This window comes from Austrofundulus limnaeus, unplaced genomic scaffold (assembly GCF_001266775.1).
Source record: "Austrofundulus limnaeus strain Quisiro unplaced genomic scaffold, Austrofundulus_limnaeus-1.0 Scaffold684, whole genome shotgun sequence".
Taxonomy (NCBI): domain Eukaryota; kingdom Metazoa; phylum Chordata; class Actinopteri; order Cyprinodontiformes; family Rivulidae; genus Austrofundulus; species Austrofundulus limnaeus.
The window spans coordinates 70,227-82,001 of NW_013953086.1; the positions used below are offsets into that span (position 1 = coordinate 70,227).

General features: G+C 38.4%; 1 protein-coding gene across 2 annotated transcripts in view; it reads right to left on the bottom strand.

The window, feature by feature from the left end:
• epas1b (endothelial PAS domain protein 1b) overlaps nt 1-11,775 on the bottom strand; it is a 100,328-nt gene that overhangs the window by 32,003 nt on the left and 56,550 nt on the right. For both annotated transcript variants that reach the window (XM_014027802.1, XM_014027801.1), the window contains exons 5-7: nt 8,281-8,399; nt 7,775-7,977; nt 597-703 (exon numbers count right to left, since the gene is read on the bottom strand). In XM_014027802.1, the coding sequence (XP_013883256.1) occupies nt 597-703; nt 7,775-7,977; nt 8,281-8,399 (429 nt within the window). The remainder of the gene's footprint in view (nt 1-596; nt 704-7,774; nt 7,978-8,280; nt 8,400-11,775) is intronic.

Genomic DNA, 11,775 nt, shown 5'->3' on the forward strand with positions numbered 1-11,775 from the left:
ACGTCGGGAAAAACGATCCAAACCATATAAGTACCCCATCGATTTAAAGTCCAGACTCTGCTCTTTCCAACAATATAAGTGTCACAGCTCTACGTGATAAATTCACGGAACAAGCAGCCACAGAATAGCGAAAAAGGCTAAATTCTGGAACCATAAACACAAACGTCTTTCCTTTGTTTTTATGGCTTTAATCCACTTTGGAGTGATTTTTTTCCACTTGGCTGGACCTGCATGTCTCCTGTGTTAATGTTGGTACATGTAATATGCTAATTATGTATTGTGGAGATCATTAAGATTCGTCAGGTGAAAAAATATTTCACTAACACTGTGTTGACCTTGAACCAGAAGTGTTGGGAGTGGCATCAAATGCTGGACCGGATGTCAGTGGCTTATACTGTAGGCTATTGTTTTGGCAACAGCTTCAGTTCAATTTAGCTCCCTGAAAAATCAATTTTTGCAGCCCTATTGAAAATGTGATTTGGGCTGCAAATAGAGTTGATTGATTAATTGATTGATTGTCCATCAGAACTCTGAGCAAACATCTGTAGGACTTCATATTTTTTTTGTTCTTGTGAGTTTGGACACGTGCGCCTTACGGTTGTGATGGTTCTTGGTGACACTGTCAGAGTCCAGGGCGTGGTAGACGTCATAGACCGAACGACCCAGCAGGTCTTCAGGGGCGTAACCCATCAGTTCTGTCACCCTGAAACACATACAAACCCAATTTGAATAATCTGAATCTTCTGAACTTTAATCTCCTCTTCTCACAAGCAACGTTCAAAAAGGCAAGGCCTACAAGTCCTCCTGTTCTTCACTTCAAAAAGCATCACACATGACTTACAACTCAGAGGTGGACAGGCCTTCAAAAACAAGCACACTTCACATTCTGGGCTTTGATTCTTTTCATTCTTGAGGGAATACTTAGTGTCTTTCAGTTTTCTCTCATCACAGGTTTATCCTATTAACTTTGTTAAAGGCTTTGTGTTGCCATGCTGAAAAATCCACTTTTCTTTTATTTCTCGCCAGCTCTATTTGAATGTGTCAATATGCCAGGGATGGAGAAAAATTACAGGATTACAGTATTACACCAAAAATGGAGGTTTTTATGTCTTTTGGTGTTTTTGACCACGATGAGGTTTTAAAGCAAAATTTACTTTTAGAAATAATGTAATGTCACAATTTAATTTGAGTTATTTATTAACTGTGTAATGTTGCTAAATTTTTAACTTTGATATAAAAAATCCTTCCTAAGGGCCCTGTCACAATAAAAGTTTTTTATGTCTTAATTATTAATAAAAAGGTATATATTTAGTCAACTTGTTACCATTACAGTATATACACACCTAAAAGAGGCTTCTAGTTGATTTTTAAAATTTCGTCTTCAATGTAGATGTCTTTAAAATTGTCATAAGTTGGCATAAGTCGTCCAAAACGTTACAGTGTGACAGGGATTTAAATAATAACATGAGCTAAAGCCTCAACAGGAAATTGATTGATTGATGATGCCTTTATTGTCATTGTAAAGAGCACAACAAAAAATGACCCCTCAGAGCAATGATTAAAGGAACAAAAAAAGAAAAACACATCTATTTTCAACTTAAATATTTCCTCAGATTTAAAATCACTGGAAATAACACAAGTTTTAAAACATTCAAATAAAACTAAAGATTGAAAACTAGAGTGTCCTACAAGCCATATGAGGTAAAACACAAACTGAACCACAATAACCCAGGAAAATAAATCGAGTTTATTCTAACGTGACAAATTTACTTAATTCAAGACAAAATTTGTCAGTCTGGCCCAGTTACAGATTCACTAGTTTTGAAGATATTTAGAGTAGTTATCATTAACAAGACAAAAACAACATTGTGAAACACATTCTCACAATTCTTGGTTTGCTTCAACATAACAAGCACATCTTCTGCAACCATAAAAGGTTGGGTAATCATTTAGTTGCCTGCCTGTCTGCATGTGTGTTTGTATATCTGTTATCAAAATATCTCATGTCCCAGCAGACATATTTTAATAAAACTTTTAGAAAATAATCTGTCACTGCCATTGCATCTACAAGTAATTAACTTCTGGAGTCAAGATGACAGTCACAGCTAATTTACCTTAGCAAACAAAAACACCCATAAATCAGACACTTTCACTTTACTTTGGGTTGAGAAAATAACAAACGTTTTTGTAAAAAATCAAGACAACCAAATAATTTCCAGGAGTTTCCAAAGCAACACAAACTATGGCAAATGTTTAAATTTGCTGCTTTATTTTAGGAAACAACTGTCTGAGTAATAATTCTTATGAGCTGCAGTGTGCACTCGATAATTTGAACTCCACTCTACCAACAAGAATTCCCTAAATTCCTCAGGATTGTATGATAATACATGTAAAGATGAGTTTTGAGTCAAGTTAGAGCTGATCAACCGTGTGAATGATGGTGTTTTGTGAGGTTTTATTGTGTGTGAAGATCAGTGAGAGGTTTGCTGATGTGGACTTTCATCCTGGGATTACCTAACGCTCACAGTTTCAGGGATGGAAGGAATGTGAAATGATTGGACTAAAGAAGAGGCATATTATAAGAGGGAACTCACCTGTGTTACCAAAGAAATAACAAAAAATAGGAGAGCAAAATCTCAAAAAGAAACATAAATTAAAGAACATATAAAACACAAAATATCCTGATCTTCCTGATCATCGCTTCATTAAGTTTTGTTCTGTGTAAAGTCCCTTTTACAGTTTTTTCCCACTCACATTTTTCTTTTTTCATATTGTTCTATTATAAAAGTGCAGACCTGGAGGTCAGTGTTGGAAAGAAAGGTCCAGGCACCAACACCACTCTGTTTACCCACTCCAACCATTTGAAATATCCATTATTGGCAATCCAGTTGAACAGGTGTCTAAAGTCTATTGTCTCAGAAAGAAAAAAATTGTGTAGGTCTTCTGGACGGGTTCTTCTCTAATGAAACATTTCGTCTCTCCTCCAAGAGACTTCTTCAGTCTGAGAGTTTCAGGCAAAATTCAGGCTTTTAAGCCCTGCCTCCATGTGACTGATACTCACATCACATGTCTATCGTTGACACCTAATTAACACCTATTGTTAACAGGGGGTGGAGTGATACTGGCAATAGCAGCACTGTAGGAGGGGGACAACTGAAAACGGAGGCCTCCACCTCTGTTTAATGATGGACGGTCTTTCTTCACAAAAATGGCTTCTTTTACTCCTCTCTCAAACCAACGTTCCTCTCTATCAAGAATGAGAACATCCTCATCTCTGAAAGAGTGACCGCTGGCCTGTAAATGAGTGAAAACTGCAGAGTTCTGGCCATTAGAATTAGCTCGTCTGTGTTGGGACATTCTTTTGAACAGTGGCTGCTTTGTTTCCCCGATGTATAACTGGTCACAGTCCTCCTGGCACTTAACAGCATATACAATATTGCTCTGTTTGTGCCGGGGCACCGGATCTTTGGGGTAAAGCAGCCTTTGCCGTAATGTGTTTTGGGCAATTTTCTAAACATGATGTCCCAGTGGCTTTCAAACCCCAAAACACATTGCGGCAAAGGCTGGTTCACCCCAAAGATCCGGTGCCCCGGCACAAACAGAGCAATGTTGTATATGCTGGTTAAGTGCCAGGAGGACTGCGACCAGTTATACATCGGGGAAACAAAGCAGCCACTGTTCAAAAGAATGTCCCAACACAGACGCGCTACATCTAATGGCCAGAACTCTGCAGTTTTCACTCATTTACAGGCCAGCGGTCACTCTTTCAGAGATGAGGATGTTCTCATTCTTGATAGAGAGGAACGTTGGTTTGAGAGAGGAGTAAAATAAGCCATTTTTGTGAAGAAAGACCGTCCATCATTAAACAGAGGTGGAGGCCTCCGTTTTCAGCTGTCCCCCTCCTACAGCACCGCTATTGCCAGTATCACTCCACCCCTGTTAACAATAAGTGTTAATTAGGTGTCAACAATAGCCATGTGATGTGAGTATCAGTCACATGGAGGCAGGGCTTAAAAGCCTGAATTTTGCTTGAAACTCTCAGACTGAAGAAGTCTCTTGGAGGAGAGACGAAACGTTTCATTAGAGAAGAACCCGTCCAGAAGACCTATACAATATTTTTCTTTTTGATTTTTTACCTGGATTACTGAGATGCATCAGGAGATCTATTTTCTCAGATTCGCAGCACCATAGATCCAAATGATGATTTAAATAACCAAGTTTGTTTTGCCCTCAGGTCTTTGGCAGATCTTTGGCAAGACTTTAACTTGACTATAAACTCAGTGTCAAAAAAGTTGTGTTTCTATTTGTCCTTTATGGGTTTGAGAACTGGATCTTATATTCAATAGAATATCATGTCCCTGGAGAAGTTTTATCTGTAAAAGTTGTGAACAATTGGGAATTAGACTGATGAAATGCATCATAAGCAGCCTTGTCTTAACTAGCCTAAAAAAGCACAGCGCTCATTGTCAGGAACCACATGCTCCTCCTTGGTCAATTACACCATGATCAAATTCATCTCTCCCAAAACAGACCCAGTATAGTCAGCTGACCCATGGCTCCAGGCCACTAGGTAGACCGTTAAAAGATCAACTTGAACATCTTCTAGATAAGTTCAGAATTCCAGTTGTCAAATGGGAAGCTCTGGCAACATTCTGTCCAGCACTGGTTCAGTGTGACATCACTCATTTGCATAAGTTGTCCAAAAACTGGAACCAGACCATGTTCTAGAAGAATAAATATTTCTGCTACAATCCCCCCCACCCCCAACCACCGCCTACCCTATTTCCCAATTTGCATGAGTTTTGCACTCTCACCTTGATCTCCACAATCACCAGTAAACATGTTATCAATGTTACCTTTCCAAATATGCATTCATGTTTATCTCAAAAAATTGACGTCACAGGCACTTTAAACCACGTTGTAACATTTACTATCAGTAGAAAAAACTCAACAGCTTCACTGCTGTTTTATCTATAAAACATATTTATTCTTGCAAATATTCTTAAATAGGATAAATGTAGGAATTCATCAGGAACAAAAATGCTTTTCACTAATAATCCTGATAGATCTTAGCAAAATACTAATCCATGTTTTGTTTAAAAAAAACATCACTCTATGTTAAAACTGTGTTTGCTATGAAAACAGGATTTTAGACATGTTGCTACTTGCTGGAAACTCCTACTCTCCCTTTCCCCTCTTTCTCCTCTACCACTATTTTGTTGTTTTCCCTTTTGCAACCTCTCACGCTGCCAGAAGCGAGCTAAAGAAACTTTCTGTTCCTTCTCTAATGAGCCCAAGTCCCTGCAGGGCGACCCACCTACAGAAAACTAATTGACGTAATTGGAGAATAGATTTGAGCAGCTATTAAACCACACAGAAAAAGAAAACAGACATGAAAGTAGGTCCTTGTTTGTGCAAATGCACACTTTTCTTATGCAAGAAACCTTTGTCCCACATGAGCACCTTGATAAAATTACAGGTCTGCGTGTCTCAGTGTTTTCATAACTCGGTTCTCAGGCATTAAGGTGGCTGTAGTTCAATCCGTGCAAAAAAAGTGAAACAGGACATAATGCAGATGCAGAGGAAAATGATGATTTGATTTTGAAGCATTCATCTTTGAATATAACCCTCAACATCCCTTGACAGTCACAATTATGGTTTCCTTTTTGGCTGACAGCTCACAGTAACGTCTCTGTCAAACCAAACTGATCCGTCAACACGCTGCAATCCGTCAAGTTTCCCTGAGTGAGCGCTGCTTTAATGAATGTATTTTAACTGGCAGTAGTCCAGTGCATGAAGCTGCAGGTTACTGAACCCCACTGAACTTGGATGACATTCTGGAAGAAAGTCAAGTCATTTGAATCCTACAAGTCTGTTTTTTAAAACAGTTTTGAGTTTGGAATGTTTGTCATAAAATGATTAGAATTAATATAACATGAGACAGGTTTGGAGGGGGCTGCCTGATCTGTTTCTAGTCTGGGACTTGGATAAAGTGTATTGCTGGGTTGCAGATGACGTAGTATCGACGTCATGAAATGCAGATGGGGGGCAGGAAGTAAATGCAGCCCAGTTTCCTTCTGTTCATTCAGCATCAAAATGCCTAAATTCTGTGTCGTGTACAGTTGTTGCAGCTGCTCTAATCTGGAGAAATAAAAACGTTTTTTTTTATTTCGTGTTACAAAAGTAGTGTGTCACAGGGGAGTTATCTTTTTAAAACTTACAGAAAAATGACGACAAAGGTGGATCAACATGCTACTGTTCATACATTCATTTTTGTACTGAAATTTACAGTGTATATGTATATAAATGTGCATATGTGTTTATATACTGTATATGTGTATATGTGCACTGGTATATGTACATTACTATATATCACATGTGTATATTGTGGTGTTGTTTTTGTTTTTTGTTTTTTTTGTTTGTTATCTTTTATTTATCTTTCATTATTCTTCTCAGCCTCTCTTGTATTAAGCTGCAGTAATGTGCAAATTTCCCCACTGTGAGATCAATAAAGTTTTATCTTATCTTATCTTACTGCTAAAAGCAGGAGGTGCAGAAACGAACAATACAAGAGTTTGCAGCAACCACTTTCTAACAGGTAAGAATTGGATCGTTTAAATCATATTTTCACGTTTTCCTGCATAGTTACTTGGATTTGAGTTTACAGAAGCTAAATAAATGATTTAAAAGTAGATCCAAGCAGACATAAATAACAGGGTTAACTCTGTTAGCATTAGTGATAGCATTGTTATCATAGGCTAATTACTTAAAATAGCACAACTTGTGCAACAATCATGTGAAGGACTTATGTCATGTCTATAGATTTGTAATATAATTTAATCTAAACAAAACAATCTCTTTTAGGTCATGTGTAGACACATAGTTTTAAATCCTTCTTTTTCACATTTAAATCATTCAGTTGAGGTCTAAAGGAAGTGAAACTACAATGCTTTGGTCTGAATTTTAACTTTTATCAGCTCTTCTTTATCACCTTTTCTGAGGTGTGTCTCAGATCAACTCTTTTTGAGGCTGTCTCTTTAAATCCAAACTAGGTGCTTCATGCTAGCCATGCAGAAACTCTTCATATAATTTAATTAAAAGATGTCGACAAGTGAAGACTTGTCCATCCAGCCTTACGTGTTGGACCTAGAGTCTGACCCAGACTCTCCCAAAGAGAGTGAAGATGATGAAGTCCAGATTTTATATATTTGTTCCATCACAAATAGCTTGATGTAATAACAGAAAATCATAGAAAATAGAGGAAACTGAACAGGCTTAAAAATATGACCCAAAAAGTATATAAAGATACTGTATCTTTGCAGCATCAGGAGAGAATAAATTAAACTTTTCTGCACTCCTAGAGATTCCATGTTCAGAACAAGATGTATTTAATTTTAATGGCTAAAAGAGTGGATTTTGCTGGATATGTCCCCTTTAAGGCCGTTCAATTTCTGAATGCTAAGCTAAATAGTTTAACAAGATGGAAGCTGGTTACTAAGTCTGCAAAAAAATATTTAGGCTTATTTTAGTCAAAAATAACTATTTTGTAAACAGGTAAAATAAAAAACAAAACAAAAAAAGAAACATGCAGTACAGTCAAAGACTTGTCTTTCATTAAGTCATTACTTAAAACTCTGACTTTAATTAAATTAGTTTGAATTGTTTAATTTTTGCAAATAAAGTATGAGGACTGCAAATTATGAAGAAAAGCTGAGCTAAATAATTTTAAAACCACTTCACTTTGTGTGTTAAACTGCAAAGTCCCCCTCCTTACTTTTCATCACAGTAGGTGAACTTCATGTCCATGCTGTGTCTGCTCAGGAAGGTCCTGCTGTCTAGCGGTGCGTCGATGTTGGACGGGTGTGAAATGGGTTCACACATCAAGACGGCGCAGGTGAGCGGAGGCTCCTTGTAGCCGCACAGAACCCGCGAGGTGCAGCCGTCGTACATCTTCAGGTGGCCGGTGCAGTGCAGCACCTGGAGCGTCACAGCAGGAGAACACAGAACTTACAGTTGTTAGGTGTTGCACACTGAACTCATTTTATGCACTGTTCAGTTTGTGATTTCTGCCGGCTTTGTTCTGCCTTTTATTATTGTTTTCATTTGAAACAAATTTGCCTTTGCATTAAATCTTTGGGTTTAACAAAGTGTTTTACAGTGTAGTTTTTTCATGCTTTTGTACTTGTGCAGAGCTTCTAAAAACTGCACAGGAAAAAGGCTAAAAATGAACTGGAGGGTCAACTCAGTGATGTTCTTGTCAAACTGTCCCCAGATATTTACCTTCCAGCTGGCTGACTTGAGGTTGACAGTGCGTCCTCTGTTGGTCACCGTGCACTTCATCCTCATGAAGAAGTCGCGCTCTGTGAACAGATCTTTGCCTTTTTTACGGAAGGTGCTTCCTGAAAGAACAGAGAATGATTCATACAGTGTGCAGCAATCACATCAACCATGTGAATGAAGACATAGTGGGAGTGTAGTGAGCAACATGTGCTCAAATTTCAGATGAAGATTGACCTAAAGCTAAAGTACAGATGGTAGCTTTACAATTCCAGGACCTCTTCCTTTATATAACTTAAATTAGAAACATCTTTTCTGAAAAAGATGAAAGAAAAATAAAACTGTCTTCGGCTAACTTTAAAGGTTGCTACCAGCATTCTGATGAGAGTTAGGGGAGATTTTTTTCTCCAAATTCAGCTTCTCTCCATTGGCTCCTTGTCAAATTCAGATTTTTACTTCTAACATACAAAGCTCTCAACAACCAAGAGCTTATATTATCTTATATTAAAGATCTTATTGTTCCATATTTTCCTAACAGAGCACTTCGCTCTCAGACTGCAGCTTAGATTGTGGTTACTGGATTTTGTAAAAGTAGAGCTTTCAGGTATTCTTTTTTTTTTGTGATTTTCTCTCCAAATTTCTTCTGTAAATTGGTTTTATGATAAGGATTTTTTTAAATTAATAATTCATTAATTAACTTGTTTTGTATAGTGTTTACTGAATAATGCTAATTTACAGAATTACATTTTTATTGCATAGGGGAAAAAAAGCCCAACCCAGAGGTGCCCTAAGTGGGGCCTGCAGGCCAAAATTGGCCCACTAAGCCATTTGATTTGGCCCACCAGTAGTTGCCCTGCAGGTTATCTCCTGTTGTTATATTTGAGCACACACAAATCTAAGACCACACATACTCAGATTTTATCAACTTATGAAATGTCCCATGAGTCTTTGCTGCAACAACAATCTCGAAGTGCACGGGCAAAAAGAACAAACAAAACATGAGCCACTGCACTGGCTCCTAGCTTAATCATAAAAAATAAAAAAATGACTTTGCTTAAGAAGTATTTGCATTTCATGTATTATATTATTACCTTTGGCCCGCAGCTCTTGGATAGATTTTCATTTTGGCCTCTTGTGGAAAAAATGTGGGCACCCCTGCTCTAAGGCATTTTATCACACAACTGTCCTAAACATGGAGCAAAACACATCCAGCTGTTTTGTGACAAAATCAAATCAAAGTTGTCATTCTGTGGCATTCTCTGTGGGACTGGGTAAGCTGTTAAAGAAATCATGAAAAGAGTTTGAGCTCTTTCATCACAAAGTCAGAGTTCAGTCTGCAGCCACAGTGCACTAAGGTGAAGAGGGTGATCAGTCAAGCAATTAGGATAATAACAAAATCATCCTTTTTTAAAAGGACAACAATACAAAGGTTTGGATGTTTGCAGTTTGGATCAACTTCTGTGTAAATTTCGGCTGTAGATAAATTTCTTGTTTTTTTTTTCTCAAATAATGCTCCGTTTGTCTCCATCAGCCACTTTCCTCATTCTCATGAAAGCGGTGCTTACACCATTTCCTTCCCTTCCATACACACATTTATCGCTGTAATTTCCTATCTGCAGCAAATGATCTCTGACCTTCTGTCCTTATTGTTGTTCTGGATGCTTCTCCATTAACATAAACAGTGTTATATAACATGCTACACTAAAGGACACTATTTTAGGACAGTAATGGGGAGTTAGGGAGGCCCTGCTTTGCTTGTGAGTTCAGTTTGCTAAAAACAGCACAACTCACTCCAGCTTAAAAGCTTGGAACTCTACACTTCAGTTTTCAAAGCTCCTCTGCTCCGATGATATGATCAAAACCAAAAGCCTTAACAGAGTTGTAGGACTTTTGTCATTGCTGGTTCATATTTTATTTACACTGCCTGGCCAAAACATCTGTCGCCACCTGGATTTAAGCAAAACGGTACGAGCCTCCTATTGGATGATTACTGCATGGGCAATGAGTTGCTTCTCATTTCTTAAACAACCATGTGGAAAGACACATCCTGTGGTCATGGAAAAGATATCAGTCTGTTTGAAAAGGGTCAAATCACTGGCAGAGTGGTTAGGGGAGTCGTCCTGGAACCAGAAGGTCGCGGTTCGATCCCCCGTCCAGTCGTTTCAGTCGTTGTGTCCTTGGGCAAGACACTTCACCCGCCTTGCCTACTGATGGTGGTCAGAGGGTCCAGTGGCACCGGTGTATGGCAGCCTTGCTTCTGTCAGTGTGCCCCAGGGCAGCTGTGGCTACAATGTAGCTTACCATCATCAGTGTGTGAATGGGTGAATGTCTAAGTGTAAAGCACTTTGGGGTTCAGAGGGACTTGATAAAGCGCTCTATAGGTTCAGTCCTTTTACCAAAGATTAGACACTGGAGCACTGGAAGAAGTCATGTAGTCTGATGAGTCCAGATTGACCCTGTTCCAGACTGATGGGTGCATCAGGGTAAGAAAAGAGGCAGGTGAAGTGATGCTCCCATCATAGTCTTTACTGTGCATACCTGTGGGGTCAGGTCTATGATGTGGAGTTGCTGCAGGTGGTCAGGTCTAGGTTCAGCAACAGTTTGTGCTCAAAGAATGAGGTCAGTTGATACCTGAATATACTGAATGAGCAGGTTATTCCATCAATGGATTGTTTCTGCCCCGATAGCACAAGCATATTCCAAGATGACAATGTCAGGATTCATGGGGCTCTTATTGTGAAAGAGTGGTTCAGAGAGCATATCATTTTCACACATGGGTTGGCTCCACAGAGTCCACTGAGAGTCTTTGGGATGTGCTGGAGAAGGTCAGACTCTACCATCATCAATGTGAGATCTTGGTGAAAAATGAATGCAACACTGGATGGAAATAAATCTTGTGACATTGAAGAAGCTTATCCAAACAATGCCACAGAGAATGTGTGCCAACAAAATATCAAAGTGTGCCTTTTTGTTTTGGTGGCAACTTCTTTTTTGGCCAGGTGGAGTAATTATGACCCCCACACGCAAAGCGGGGGTCATGCTGTTTTCGTACTGTTTATTTATTTATTTATTTTACATTTTTTAAATTTATTTTTTTTGTTCAGAGATTTTTGGTCAACCGTAGCACAAAAACRGCTGCACCGATCAACATGAAATTTCGCAGGGCTGTAGATAAGTCTGGCCTGCACTGCGCCAGCCAACGGTTTTAAGATAGACCACATATAATAAAACATTTAATAACAATTCACAAATCTCAGTAAATGGATTTCTTGTTTCTGATCATGAAAAAATTGSTAACTTATTTAATGAATATTTTATTTCTTCAGTAAGGACATCATTACCAGGACAAGCTAATAGTTTAAAGTTATTTAAATATCCTGACACTTCAAAGCAATTTTCATTTTCTGAAATTTCACAGAGTGATGTTTTGAATACACTCCAATCTCTAAATGGCTCACATGCAAACTATCGGCCAATTTCTGTTCTTCCTATTTTTTC